At 36.4% G+C, this 15,356-nt stretch overlaps 1 protein-coding gene across 1 annotated transcript in view; it reads right to left on the bottom strand.

Annotated features, from left to right (window-relative positions):
- Positions 1–1,108: 1,108 nt before the first annotated feature.
- The window catches only part of AAGAB (alpha and gamma adaptin binding protein), a 73,458-nt gene continuing 59,210 nt past the window's right edge, over positions 1,109–15,356 (bottom strand). Inside the window, exons 8-11 of the mRNA XM_044665331.1 lie at positions 11,698–11,802; positions 4,292–4,341; positions 3,539–3,643; positions 1,109–1,438 (exon numbers count right to left, since the gene is read on the bottom strand). Of these exons, the coding sequence (XP_044521266.1) occupies positions 3,566–3,643; positions 4,292–4,341; positions 11,698–11,802 (233 nt within the window). The 3' untranslated portion in view covers positions 1,109–1,438; positions 3,539–3,565. The remainder of the gene's footprint in view (positions 1,439–3,538; positions 3,644–4,291; positions 4,342–11,697; positions 11,803–15,356) is intronic.

The raw sequence follows: 15,356 nt of genomic DNA, 5'->3' as shown, positions 1-15,356 counted from the left end.
CTAGGCTACCCCATTTTGCTGCAGAAGAAATGGAAGGTCCAAAAAAGCTAAGTGAATTGCCCAAGATCACATAGACAATATATAGCAGTGTCAGAATCTGAACCCAAGGCCCAACTTCTACATTTCTCCCCGTCCTTTTGATGTGCCCACAATCACAAAGCTAGTGAATGGCAGACTCCCGATCTTTGTATTCTGTTTCCTCAACTAAGGCATGTTGCTCCTCAGCCTTGCTAATGTCTTATTATTTGCTTAATCACATGATACTCCTCCAGAAAGTTGGTAACTTGTACAATAATGTTTTTGGTAAAATCTTTGTTAACCAGAATGTGCCACTGATGAGCCTCTGTGAACTGTCTCCAAATTTCAGCTCCTTGTCAGCAGACATGAAAGCTCAGAATGGACCATAGTGTTTCTCATCTACCCCAATAAGTTTTTACAAGTCCTATTTCCATAAGAGCAACCAGAAGGTCTCTTAATTTTTTTTCCCCACTCAAGTAGGCAGGTATGAGGTGAGTAAAGGACAAAACAAGGAGTTGAATCATTGCAAAATCCTGCTTTCAGGTCTTTATCCTTTCCAGACCAAACACGATGTGTTACTTAACCAGCTAAATCTAGAAAGAGTAAGAAAGCAGAATGGTGGTATCAATCTTCTTATCCCCCAAGTGAGAGCAGGAAATACAAAAGTATCGATAATTTAATTATACCGACTTCCAATTATTATAAAATTGACTTCCAATTATGTTTCAGATCTCTGCGATCCCCTCTTACCTCCCAAACACTAGAAATTCCCATCTTTCCAAACAAAGCCATGAAATCCAAATGTGAACTTCAGGTTGGGTCTTTCACTTCAACATCACTGATGAAGTGCATTCAACAAGGAATGGCTGTAAGCAAGAGTCAATGTGAACAGACAGTGGTGATGCTTACACAAACTTCTTCACTGATTTCTAGTAAAGGTCACCAGTGTTCAGCACGTTTGAGGTTCTGGGGTATCCAGGTGTGTTCTTCTTCTTACTTTGTAAAAATGTCCATTCTGGGCAATGCTTATGTATTAAGGACAACGTGATGGCATGGCCCCCCCCCCAACACCTAATACACATGAAAAGACTTCATAAATAAACGCATTTTAATCAATCCAGCCATGTTTAATTTACAAAATCAAGTTCACAACTTTTTTCAATTGTTTTCCCTTAATACATATGACCTAATTGTTTCCCTATTGCCCTTTATCATGGTAATGGGAAAAGAATTCTCTAACTTCTTCTCACATCTTCATATTAGACCTTGCCAACATTCTTCATATAACAGCGAACAAAGTCATCTTCAAAGAAACAGGAGCAGTCCCTTAGTCTTTCTTGTGGTTGGCTGGTGCTGAAGGACAGTCACATATGCTTGGATTGTCCTGTTCTTACTGCTCCTCATTTCAGCTTCTGTAGGACTTGTGAGAGGATGTGGGAGGATCAGATTCATTCCTGTTTGTGGTCAAGCCTAGCTTTTCCCTAGATGCTAGGTTGTATTCACCTCTGGAAGTGTCTCAGGCCTGGACCTCCTAAGATATGCTTGAAATGTGGGCCATCATCACCATCAAAGCTCTTTGTCTTTTTAAGTCCAGCCTATAGCCTGTGAGACCCACTACTCTCCCATACCAATAATAATTCACAAAAGCAGCCTTTCTGAAAATGATTTTCATGAACTTTCTGGGCTATTTCATTGGGATATTTCCCTTCAGTATTGCTTCTTTCAATTAGCCTTTTTCACAGGATAGAAAGCAAAAGGGCACTACAAGCTGCTATTTATGGAAAGTTCCTAGGAAATGCTAAGGCCTGCAGTATGGATTTGTTGCAAATTCATTTCCTAAAACTACCTCCTCTCTACCATCCGCTGTCACTAGTCTGAGTCAGAAAGAATGGAACGCTTCATTTGCTTATAAGCAGTGTGGGGTGACATCAGTAGATGAAGACGATCTACATGGGAAAATACTAAAATACCTGTTGTGATTCCATTTGACCTTTCTGATAGTACTGGGGCAACTACATTCACAGTTGTGAAGGCTATTCCTTCCCTGCTTATTGAATGATATCTGTCTCATTTGGGGCACTATTAAAATCTACCCTGCCCAAGGAGGGCTTCCTGGCATGAAATCAGCTAGTCATAAGGAGCGAACATTTCAAAGGCAGAGTCCACACATTTCTATTAATTTGCATTTAGAGACTCACTTGGTAAGGTCAAAGGTGCCTTCCATTTAACTGCCAAAATAACATGCAGCCTCCTTTCTTTTCTCACAGAAAGAAAAAAGGCATCATATCTCAAGCTAGCTTGGTTCTTGAAAACCAGCTGAGGAAGTGAGAAGAGATAAACTCGAGAGCAATGCTAACGGAACAAAAATACAGGGACTGTTGTTGTAACAGGATGGAGAGCCCATTGTGGCCTGACTCATTTTCAAGGGCAAGAGCTTTTGTAGCTAATTCTCACTCCCAGAAAACAAAAAGAAAGCTGGAGAAGGCTCACTTCTAATGGTCATACTCTTTGTTCCTTTATAATAGACTATGAGGGAGAAGAGCCTTCTGTAAATGACTACTACAATTAGCCCTTTAGACTGGCTAAATGGCCAACATGATGATGGGAATCTCAGCAAAACAAAACAGGGTCCATCCAGGAAGGGCCAGGACTTTTGTTGCTGTGGGGATAAGAGGGAAGACAGATACAGCTGTTCTTTGTAAGGGATGGTTTTTCCTCTACTCTTTACCATCCCACAAGCGGATGGGAAGGAGTGATTGCAATTCCATGAGGAATGGTGAGGGGCTCAAGAAGTAGACAGAACACACGAATATATGGCTTGAAGGCAGTTGGAAACCAGCCTGGGTGTAGTAAGTGCAGGAAATGTCGAAGCAAAGGCAGTTGGGTGTGCTTGAAGAGTGAGATAGTAAGATAGAGAGAGAGATAGATAGAGGGAGAGGGAGGGAGGAGAAGGGGGGGAGAGAGAGAGAGAGAGAGAGAGAGAGAGAGAGAAGCTTGAGAGCAGCCTGAGAGCTACTGGGAGGCTGGGGGCTTAAGCCACAGCAGGGAGGGGCTTATGTGGTTTGCTCCTTTCCCCTATGGTCACTATGGCATGTGGGGTGTGAGCTACGAGGTAAAACTTGTGGCCTTGGACCCTTGCAGCTTTCCCAACAGCATATATCAGTATGGTATGAGAAATAATGAGAGTTATAAGGCCAGAGTTTGTCTAGTAGGAAGCATTTAAATCCTGGACAGAGCTAAGCTTGCCTCTCTGGGTTTCCACATCCAAGGAGGGTGCCTTGGTGGGAAGGCCCTAAGTGATCTAACAGTTAAACCAATGCTTTGGCTACTTCTTGAAGACCCTAAATGTCCCTGAAGGAATTGCAATCACTTGCTTCCTTTCCACTGCTCCCCAACAGCAAGGATGGGGAGGAACTCTTTTTTGGGCTAGACATAGGTAACATCTGCGTCTGTCTTCTCCCACCCCTGCGGTGTCCCAAGTGCCTGACAACCCTTAACACAACTAAAAGTGTGTTGTTACCATCTTGGTAAACCAGACACAAGAAGCTCAGTTTTCTTCATCAGAAGAAATGCCTTCAATCTCATCTCTGTCTCCACCAATTGCCATCCAGAATGCTTTGGCCACCTGTGGACAGAAGTTTATTAAGTTACAGGTAACAGCTAAATTCATGTCATATATTTGTTAACACTTCAAAACTATGTACAGGGGAACAATCAGTAAATCTAAAGTCAAAGCCCAATTCTGCTACTTTACTGTGTGGTCCTGAAAAGCCCCTTCATTACTGGGAAGTAGTATGATACAGCTGAAAAGGCAGAGCATTTGGAGTCAGGAGATTTAGGTCTATATCTTAGTTCTGCCGTACTGTCTGCATGATCTTAGGTTAGTTCTCTGGGCCTTGGTTTCCTTAGTGGTTAAACGAAGGGGCTGGACACAAAGACTTTTAGATCCATTTCTAGTTCTAAATATATGATCCTATGTACGAACATAAAATTCCAACATCATTCTTAGAACTGGAATCCTCCAGCCACTTAGAAAATTTCCTGCCTTTTGTTCAGGCTAGTTCAAAGAAACTAAACATACTTGAAGACTATAATTTGACTTATTTAATAAGATAACAAATGCTTCCTATTGTGCAATAATTAAATTCTTAATTGATAAGAACAATCACCAGGCAGAACTTTTCTTCTACTGAGGATGCAGACACACAACCTAATAATGATCCTAGCACCTAGTACCAGGTCAGTGCCTTAATAAAGAGAGGCTTGATCTTACCTTTTCTGCATGCAACTTTCTTTGTTCATGAGGCAAAGTCGCTGCTTTGTCTAGGAGGGAAATATAATTGAAGAAATTCATATAACAGTATAAGAGAGCCTGAAGTTCTTCCTTAGATGAGGCAAGGCCATTTTTTGAGTCATGTTTGTGATGTAATCATTTAAGTTATGACTTTGAGTCCTCTAGGTTTTCCAGATAGTAAAGATGTAGATAAATATCTTATTTGTTCCATGTTGATTAAAAAAAAGTATGTGGGAGTGGGATCTTGGTAGAAGAAATAAGAGTAGAAAAAAAGGGAAGAAGGGATAGAGATATTTGCTCCATGGATTCCCACTCACTCACAGACTGCTTTACTTAGAAGACTGAGGCCATACAATCATAAACTTCTCCAATTCTTCCCTTTCATCCTTTAAAAGTCATGCTAAGTTTTCCCCCTTATCACACCTTTCCCTCCAGTCTCAGAGAAAGAGGTGGCTCTCTCTTCTTGCTACGTGTAAACTCTACCTGTACCCACATTTCCATGCCTCCATCAATCATCCTCTCATGCATCTTTAATTTCCTCCTCTATCAGATCCTTCCCTTAAAGACATGTTCAAGTCTTCCCTGGGTTCCACACTCCCCAGAATCTTTCCTTGACTTTGAACCTCAAGCTATATTGATATATGCCTCTTTACCTTCACGCAAATGCCTAAGAACCTGGCTGCCTGCACATACTCCTTAGTCCCCTGCCATCTGGCTTCTGGCCCCATCCTTATCCTGAAACAGTTCTTTCAAAGGTCATAAATGATTAATTTATTGTGAAGGCCAAACACCTTTTTTCCTGGACTCATTCTCCTTGAATCCTCTGAGGCACATGAAATTATGGACCACTGCCTTGCAGTTTGCAATGCTGCCACCAAAAAGCAGATCTCTAAAGTCCAATATAAGAGATATGTAATTAGACTTGTTAAAGCCTTGATGGTGATTAAATTTCTGTTTGAGATCCTCACAAAGAGAAAGGCTGAGGAAAATTTCTGCTTCCATTAGGCCTCATGAGATTCTAACTGACAACTAAGAGTGTGGGTGAGGGCTCACACCACAACAAAATGTTGGGAAGCCTACAATGATACTAAGTCTTACTCAATGGCTCCAGTGCAGTAAAGAGTGGTACAAAAAAAGTAAAAACTGCCAAGAACACTATCAATAAAACTTGCAGAGGATTGATAATTTTATAGCAAGTAGAGAAATTCTGAAGAAACTTCATGGAGAATAATTATATTTGTGTTTCTTAAAATGCCAAGTAAGTTCTCAAAATGCAAATGGTTCTCTTTCCTTAGGAGAAAGGAATGCTTCTTTCCTTCCCAGGTGATTAGGAACATGATATTTCTTGAAAGGTAATGCTTAACAGGAGAAAACAAAGAAAAAAAGACACAAAGTAGCAGAAAGGAATCAGTTAGTCTGAAGGTAAACAAATACAAAAGAGAGAAGGAAAGAGTAGGCCACTATGCACCAGAGCTCAGTTTCCTACAGTGGGGCAACCTGGACCCTCTAAGAAGAAGGCATCTTTGTGTGCTTCAAGAAATAATGATGTGGTTCTAGAGGAAAGGCCCTACTTGTATGGTCAGAGAACAAAGAGACAGTGACTCCTTGCACAATGTGCTAAAGGCAAGGATAAGAAAGACCACTAATATGTGTGACCTGGAATAAACAATTACCAAGATTCCTCTAACATAATAACTGCTGCTCACTCTTGTGGAGAAAAAAGATACTGTCAGAGGTAATCGAGGAACATTGTTAGGGATTCTGAAGTCCCAGGCAAGAAAATGAAGGCCTCAGAAGGACACTGGTTGTTTTAGGCAATTCAATTCATGAACATTTATAAGTATCTACTAAGAGACAGAAGGGCACAATGGAAGTAGTTTGGGTTTGAAGTGAATGGAAGTCAGTTCAAATTCTGGTTTTTCTACTTACTCCCTATTTCCTTCTATACCAGAGATTCCTCAGCTATAGAATGTGAGCTGGAAAAGAGAACTTTAAAGGCTCCTTCTAAAGTCATGTTCAGGATCCTATACAAACCAGATATCATGATGTGCACTGGAGACACAAAGATAAAAATGACAAAATAAAAATGAAACAGTCCCTGGCATATTTTTAAATTTGTCTCTCTTCCCTCAGCACCTAGTCTAGAGCAGTGCAAACATATGGCATTAAATAAATAAATAAATGTTAGCTGTTGAATTGAACTACATTGTTCTGAGAAACATGTCAGAATAAGCTAAAGGCCTTTCAAATCATGGATGAAGCAAAGATGTCCATTGTCCATTGTCACCATTATTTGATATTATGTTAAAAATGCTAGCTACAGCAATAAGACAAGAAAAAGAAATTGAGAGAAAATAGGCAAAAAAAGGGAACAAAATGATCACTTTTTCATAGCTATGATAGTTTATTTAGAGAACTCAAGAGTTAACTGAAAAGCTAGCTGAAATAATTAACAACTTCAGCAGAGTTGCAGGATACAAAGTAAACCCACACAGATCATCAGCATCTCTGTATATAAATATAAAATAACACAGCATAGAGATAAATTCCATTTAAAATAACTCATGTTTATAAAAAAACTTGTGAGACTACCTGCCAAGATACACACAGAAACCATATGCACAATTACAAAATAGTCTTCATACAAATAAAGATCTAAATAATTGGAGAAATATTAATTGCTCATGTGTAGGCCAAGCCAATATAACAAAAATGACAATACTACCTACATTCCTTAAGCAGTGATGGGCAAACTATTCCCTGCTGGCCAGATCCAGGCTGTAGTTTGCCCATCACTGCCTTAAGCAATTCCCTAATCACTACGCCCCCTTCCCCCCCCCCCCCATCCAGATGTAGTGATTAGGGAATTGCTTAAGGCAGTGATGGGCAAACTATGGCCTGGATCTGGCCAGCGGGGAATAGTTTGCCCATCACTGCCTTAAGTATTCAGTGGCGTCATTTAAATTACCAAAGGATTACTTTATAAAGCTAGAAAAAATGACAGCAAAATTCATCTGGAAGACTGAAAGGTCAAGAATGTCAAAAGAAGTAATGAAAAAAGTGGGAAGGAAAGGGGCTTAGCAATATTAGATGTCACATACTTCAAAGTCACAATCATCAAAATAATTTGGTACTAAATAAGAAACAGAGGGATTGGTCAGTGGAACTCAGTATACAATATACAGAAGCAAACAAGGACAGTAAGCTGGCATTTGATAAACCTCGAGATCTCAGATATTGAAGTTATTCCCAATTTGACAAAAACTGTTGGGAAGGCTAGAAAAGAGGTCTGCCAAAAACTAAGTATAGACCAACAATTCTCAACATATACCAAGACAAGTTCCAAATGGGTTTAAATATAAAATACTGACATCATAAACAAATTAGAAATTACCTCTAATATCTAATAAAGGTGAAGAGCTCATGACTATGAAAGAAACAGAGAAGTGTACGAGCAACATCAAATCTAGCTAAAATCAGAAGAGAAGCAGGAAACTGGGAAAAATACTTGCAGTAAGTTTTTCTTTAAAAAGTCACCCATTTCTAAGATCTATATAGAACGGATGAAAATTTAATAAGTTCCATTTCTTAATTGATAAGTGGTCAAAGATATGAATAATTTTCAAGGGAAATTTAAGGTACCAAAACCCACATGAAAAAAAACAGTCAAAAACACAAATAGAGAAATACAAAAGTTGAAACAACTCTTAGGTACCATCTCACATACCATCAGATCAGCAAAGATGATAAGAAAGGGAAAATAAATGTTAGATAGAGCAGGGAGAAAATAGGTATATTAATGCACTCCTGGTAGATCTGAGAACTGGTCTATCCATTCTGGAAAGCAAATTGGAATTAATGTTCCCAAAGCAATTAAACTGTGCATATTCTTTGACCCAGCAACAGAGCTACTTGATCTAAACCCCCATAAAGATCAAAGAAGAAAAAGACCCAAAAATATTTATACAATTTGTTTTTCTATGTCAAAGAATTGGAAATTGAAGGGATGTCCATGAATTAGGGAATGACTGAATAAGTTATGGTATATGGATGTGAAAGAAGACTATTGTACTGTTAAGAAATGTTGAAGGGGGTGGTTTTAAAGAAACTAGAAAAGACTTAACATGAACTAATGCAAAATGTAAACAAACAAAACCAGGAGAACAGTTTCTACAATAATAACGATACTGTAAAGACAACTTTGAAACACAATGACCAACTACGATTCCAAAGGGCTCATCATGAAGTATGCTATCCACCTCTAGACAGAAAGCTAATGGTACTTAAAGTGTAACAGTGTAGAGTCTGGAGAAGTGCTTAATACAGGAATCTGTTTTGTGTGACTGTGCATGTTTGCAACAGGTTTTGTTTTTTTTTTCCCTTGCTTTCTCAATGAGGAGGGGAAGAGAAAGATAGAGAGAATTCAGGCCTAAAAATAAAATAAAATTGAATTTAAAAAAAAGCATATGATAGCACTTTAAAGTTTACAAAAAGCTTTAATAATATTATCTCATTTGATTCTCACAAAAATCATAGGACGTACATGCTGTTATTATCATCATTTTGCAGATGAGGAAATGGAGACAGAGGTTAAATCATTTGTCCAGGTCGGCACAGCCAGGAGGTATCTGAGGCAGAATTTGAACTCTGAACTTCCTAACTCCAGGTTTAGCACTCTATCCACTACATACTCAGCTCAAGAAGTGATATTGCTACAGTCTTAAGAAAGAGAGGTCAAAGGATATAACCAGCAGTTTTCAGAAGAAGAAACTAGTTATCAATAGTCACATAAAAAATGCTTTTATCATAACTGATGAAAGAAACACAAATGAAAATAACTTTGATGTACTACTTCACAACTAACAGATTAGCTGATATGACAAAAAAGGAAAATGCTGGAAGAGCATGGAAAAATTGAGACACTGTTGGTGGAGTTGTGAACTGATACAACCATTCTAGAGAACAATTTGAAACTATGCCCAAAGGACAAAAAACCACTACTAAGATTGTACCCCAAAGAGATCAAAGAAAAAGGAAAAGGTCTTATCTACACAAATTTATTTTTATCAGCTCTTTTTGTAGTGGCAAAGACTTGGAAAATGATGAGATGCCCATCTATTGTGGAATGGCTGAACAAGTCATGGTGTATGAATGATTACAAGGGAGCACTATTGTGCTATAAGAAATGATGAGGGGGGGCAGCTGGGTAGCTCAGTGGATTGAGAGCCAGGCCTAGAGACGGGAGGTCCTAGGTTCAAGTCTGGCCTCAGACACTTTCTAGCTGTGTGATCCTAGGCAAGTCACTTGACCCCCATTGTCTACCCTTACCACTCTTCTGCCTTGGAGCCAATACATAGTATTGACTCCAAGATGGAAGGTAAGGGTTAAAAAAAAATGATGAGGGAGATGGATTGAAAAAAACTTGGTTAGACTTATATGAACTAATACAAAGTGAAGTGAGCAGACTCAGGAGAACACTGTACACAGTAATACCAATATTATAATGATAATCAAACTATGAAAGACTCAACTACTCTGAACAAAACAGAAGTCCAAGACAATGCCAAAAGACTCAAAGAAAATGCTATCCACCTCCACAGAGAGAAGTTAAGAACTCTAAATATAGACTGGAGCATACCTTTTTCATGTGCTTTATTTTTCTTGCCTTTTTTGGCATTGTTACTAATATGGAAATAATGTTTTGCTTGACTTCACATGTATAACTGATATCATATTGCTTGCTTTCTCAATGGGATGAAAAAGGTTTGAAGGAAAAGGACTGAGAACTCAAATATATTTTTTAAAAGAAATGTTAAAATAAAATTATATGCAACAAAAAAAGTTAAAAAGACTTGGGAAATGAATAAGTGGTTCAAATATTATCTTTGAGAAAAGAATCTGGACTTGAGGAAAATGACTTAAAATACAGAAAGGACAAGTTCTTCGCCAGAACTATTTATAGTATACCTCATAAGGGTTGGAAAATTTTATTTGCCAGCATTTTGCAAAACTGATCAGAGAATCTTAAACTTTAAAAGGAAGGAAAATAATGCCTATATGTACAAAACCAACAACAGAAAAAAAAACACGTACTACAAAGAGAAGCTAAAGGTCAGTAATGACAATTTCAGTGGTTCCCAAGTAGAAAGGGCTAATTCGAAGGTTTATTGCTTATTATTTTTTCAAACAGAGTCTGGATGACCAGTTGGAGATATTTTTGGAGGTATAAAAAAGCATATACCAAATGCAAACTATGTACAATGCATTGTGCTATGCACTGGGTCACAATGAGAAAGGAGTACTTGCTAGGATATTTGTTCATGTAGAATTGGAATAGATGGATACCTTCCAATGTTGAAATTCTGTGAATTTTTTTGTGAAGAAGGAAAGAAACTCCACTACAATTGTCAACTACCTTTTACTGCCTGACAGAAGTGAAGACTGCCACCACAGCTCAAAATGGATCTGCTAGAAGGCAGCACACTTCTGAGAATTTTTTTAAAAATCACTTTACTCCCTATAAAATCACAGAATTTGAGAGCTGGAAGGGATCTAAATTTCTGACATCTCAATCTTCCACCTAATACAGGAACTCACTTCTATATCAATTGTCATTTCTTATAATCAATCACTATTATGATTTTGCATAATATAACAATGGTTATGGTTTACAAGGTGGTGGAAAGAAATAAGAAATATGGAAAAAGTATTCAGAAATCATAGCAACAAACAACTTGTTCCCCAGACCCTGGGGAAAAAGAAAAGGCCTTTTCTTGGACTAGTCTTTTTCATATTTAGGACTTAAGCTGAGACAGAAGAGAAAACGATCAAGAAAATTATAAACAGGAGAATCTGAGGTCAAGTAAGAAGAAAAAATAATTGTTAAAAGAAAAAGGTAGAGGGAAAATGTGAACTTTGGGAAAAGGATACAATAGCAAACCTTTTATTAACAACAACTATAGGTAAAGAGAGACCTTTAAAAATGAACCATATCACAGTCCATTTAACCATTTAGCCATGGTTAAAATTTCATGAGAACAACATCTGGGAGAGTCCTACCCTTTCGAAGAGTTTATAGCAGTTGTTTGCTAATAGGACTATTCCCTGAGGGCTCAGAATTGATCATAATGATGCAAGGTAGACAGACTTTTATAAGACCTGACTTACATTTAAAGTCTCAAGCCATCTTGGTGCAATGTTATCACTGGGATTTTACACATGCAAATGCAAAGCAAGGGGCCATGGTCTCATATTACATGATATTTCTCTCTCAATTACATATTTTTGTGAGATGGAAACAGTGGTAAATTCAATTTCTATCATATGGGATTGAAAAACATTCATTATGAGTAAAAGTAAGATGTTCACAATATATCTTTGTTTACCTTTCATTTCTTTTAGTTTTGAAAATAGTCTTTCAAAATTTTCCAGATCTCCTCCTCCAGTAGTGAGACTGGCTAATTCTTGGATATCCAGGTCTAACATGGGGTCTGAAAGGAATGTTTGTGAGAATATCAATACACAGCTTTCACATAGGGTAAATGACAAAGAATACTAAGGATAAAAAGGTACCTAAAAACTCTTCAGGGACTATGACAAAGAAATATTTTCACATCAATAAATCCTTAGAATCTCCAGAGAAAGGTTTATGCTGATTCTTTTGATTCTTATAACCTCCACGTACACTGAGTTCTTCCTAATATCTAGCCTTAGTTCATCAAAATAAAACTTACAGGACACGTGAAGGTTTAAGATCATTTTTCCTTCTGACAGTATGATGTAGTAGAAACAATACAAGGTCCAAAGTCAGAAGTCTGGGGTGAAGACCCTGCAGAAGTCACCTCATTTCTATGAACTCCTTGTCCCTACCAGTACAATAAAATTCAAACCAACTACTTCTTCCATAGAGTTGTAAAGAAAATGCCCTGTAAAAATTAAAGAGTTATATAAAAGAGGACTCTTCTATAATAATAAAACAACTCTCAAGAACTGCCTTTATCCAAATCCTATATATGTTTCAGGGCCTGGAACAAGGCCCACGTCTCCCAGGAAGCTTTCCCAGTGAAATGAGTTCTCTTTTTTCTTAACATCTATGGCACCTATTCTCTCTACATGTCAGGAACTGTTAATGATCTTTACAAATAATTATAAACAACACTAAATATCAACATAACTAATTACATTTAATTTGTATCAATTTCTGCAGAGAGAAATTATTCTTAATGCATACAATGACGATTTTCCAGTTATTCCTTTAAAATCTTTATCAGGACTCTTTCTTCATTCCCATTCACCTGTCCCCTTATGGTGCTGGTACTTTCTGGTCTGGTTCTTTCTGCCCCCATTTTGCATTATTTTAATTCAATTCCACAAGTATTTATTAAATATTTACCATATATAAGGTACAATGCTAAGTAATGGCAAAGGAAAACTAGTTATTATCTTCAAGAAGCTTGCTTTCTACTACAGTGGAAACTTACTAAGGCCAGGGTTCTGAACATTTTCTGTGTCAAAGACCTCTTTGGTATTCTGGTCAAGTCTATGGACCCCTTCTCAGAATATTTTAAAATGTTTAAAACAAAAAAATAAAATTACAAAGGAAATCAAAGGTTAGTGAAAAGCAAAGATGTGACACTTTTTCCATCCAAGTTTCTGGACCCTAAAACCCATCAACCAACTCTCCCCTGGTGTTGGGGGTCCCAAAGACCTCATGCTACAGAACAGAATCCCTGTATGAGAGGCATTTCATCGAGTTCTTTCTACCTATGTAAAGCACTTTGTAAAACTTAAAAGCACTATATAAATATTAGCTATCAGACATTAATATTTTATATTTATTTGGCTGGATGTCTGCTACCTTAATTCCATTTTTTTAATACAGAATGTTTTGGATAATTACTAGTTTATAATATGTAGCAAAGTTTAATAGTTCATGACCCACTCTCATTAGCATATCTCTGGAAATTCTTATCCATTTGTATTTCCATACAAATTTCATTTTGATTTTATTAAGTTCTATGAAAATGCTACTTCATACTTTAATTAGCACTGCACTAACATGTGGACATTAATTTGGGAAGTTTTGTCACCTTTTATAATATTAATCTAATCCAACCATGAAAACTAAATGTTTTTCCAATTATTTGGATAATTTTTTCTCCAGTCATTATAGCTTTACATTTGTTTTTATGTAGGTGGTCTGTATTTCTAAGTAGGTTCATTCCAATATATTTGATGGATTTTTGTTACTATAAATGAAGTTTCTTCATATTTTCTTGATTTTATTGCTATTATATAAGAATTTGAATGATTTATGTGGATTAATCTTATACTGTGACCTTACTATATTCATTTATTATCTCCATTATTTTTTAAATGTATCATCATGTCATTTGCCAACATTCATTTCCTGTTTTATTGCAATTATCAAAGTTTCCAATACTATGTCAAATAAAAGCATACATCCTTATTGTGTAATTGTTTTTAGTAGCAATGTTTTTAATATTTTTCTGTTGCATATTATGTAGGCTGTTAGCTTAAGGTGAACACTTTATTGTGTAAAGAAAAAAGTCCTATTCTTATTCTTTTTTAGTATTTTTATCATGAATGAATATTGGATTTTATCTAAATAAATTCAACAAGCATTTATTACTTGGCATTATTACTAAGAATGCAGAAACAAAAGAGAAATAATCCTTGCCTTCAATGAGCTTTCAGATAAAGTAATTTCAGTGGATACTGCTAAAACAGAAGGGATCTGGAAATGTTTCCTGTGAGATGTTTGAATACAAAGACAAAAATCCAAGTCTTTGAAATATGTCTTAATTTTATTTTTATTGATATCTTTTGTTTCCTATAACCTTTATTTCTGAACACAACCTCACTCTCCCCCTATCCAGAGACATAGCCATTTAACAAATATTTTTTTAAAAAGAGAAAAGAAGTTCAGCAAAACTTATTAGTATATTAATCCTGTTTGACAATATTGTATTATTCTCAACTCATATTCCCCACTTGTGCAAAAATGAGTTGGAAGTGCATTTTTCTCCTCTTTTTTCGGGGCTAATCTTGGTCTTTACAATCATATAGCATTCAATTTTTATTTACATTATTATATTCATTGTGTATATTTTTCCTGGTTCTGCTTATTTCACTCTGTACTAGTTCTTATAAATCTTTGATGTTTCCCTGATTTTTTCCTTTTCATCATTTTTTATGGCATATTCCATTACATTCAGGTCCCACAATTTCTTTAGCCACTCACCAACTGATAAACATCTACTTTCTGTCTGTTTTTTCCTACCCAAAAAGGTGCCACCATGAAGATTTAGGCGCATCTGGGAACTTTCTGTCTGTCTTTAACTTCCTGGAGGTATATAACTACAGATGTAATTGGTAGGTCAAGGGGTATGGGCATTTTATCACATATGTTTAGCCTAATTCCAAAAGGCTTTGCATAATGATTGGCAAAGGCTCTTTTCCCCTACCTGTATTTACAGGTGTAATCGTAATTTCTTTGGAGGTCCTTTTGTTTTGTTTTTTTTTGTATCATATGCTGATAGTTTTTCTAATGTCTAATCAGTCTTGTATATACAGAATACATGACCTGTTTGGTCATGAATAATATTTTAAAAAATATACTGTTATATCCTATTAGCTAATATTTCATTTAAGATTTTGCATCATGTTAGGTAAATTAATTTATAATTCTTTTAAATGTTATTTTTGCCAGGTTTAAAAATTAACGCCACACTTTTTTTTTTTTGCAAAAAATATTGGGGATAATATTCCATCTTTATATTTATGAATAATCTTTGTAATATGAAGATTATTTGTTCTAGGAAGGTCTGAAAGAATTTACTTGTAAATCCATCTGGCCTAAGTGGTTTTATGGAAAGATTATTTTTAATGATTTGTTTTGATTTTTTCTCCAAGGTTGGTCTATTTTAATTAATTTTGCAAAACATTCATTTTGTTCATTTATATTCTTATAGATAATCAACAATTTCTTTTATATTCCCTAACTTTTTAGAATACAGCTGTG

The sequence above is a fragment of the Gracilinanus agilis genome, chromosome 2 (assembly GCF_016433145.1).
Source record: "Gracilinanus agilis isolate LMUSP501 chromosome 2, AgileGrace, whole genome shotgun sequence".
In the NCBI taxonomy this organism is placed as follows: domain Eukaryota; kingdom Metazoa; phylum Chordata; class Mammalia; order Didelphimorphia; family Didelphidae; genus Gracilinanus; species Gracilinanus agilis.
Note: the sequence above shows the minus strand (reverse complement) of the source record. Positions and strands in the feature narration are given on the sequence as shown.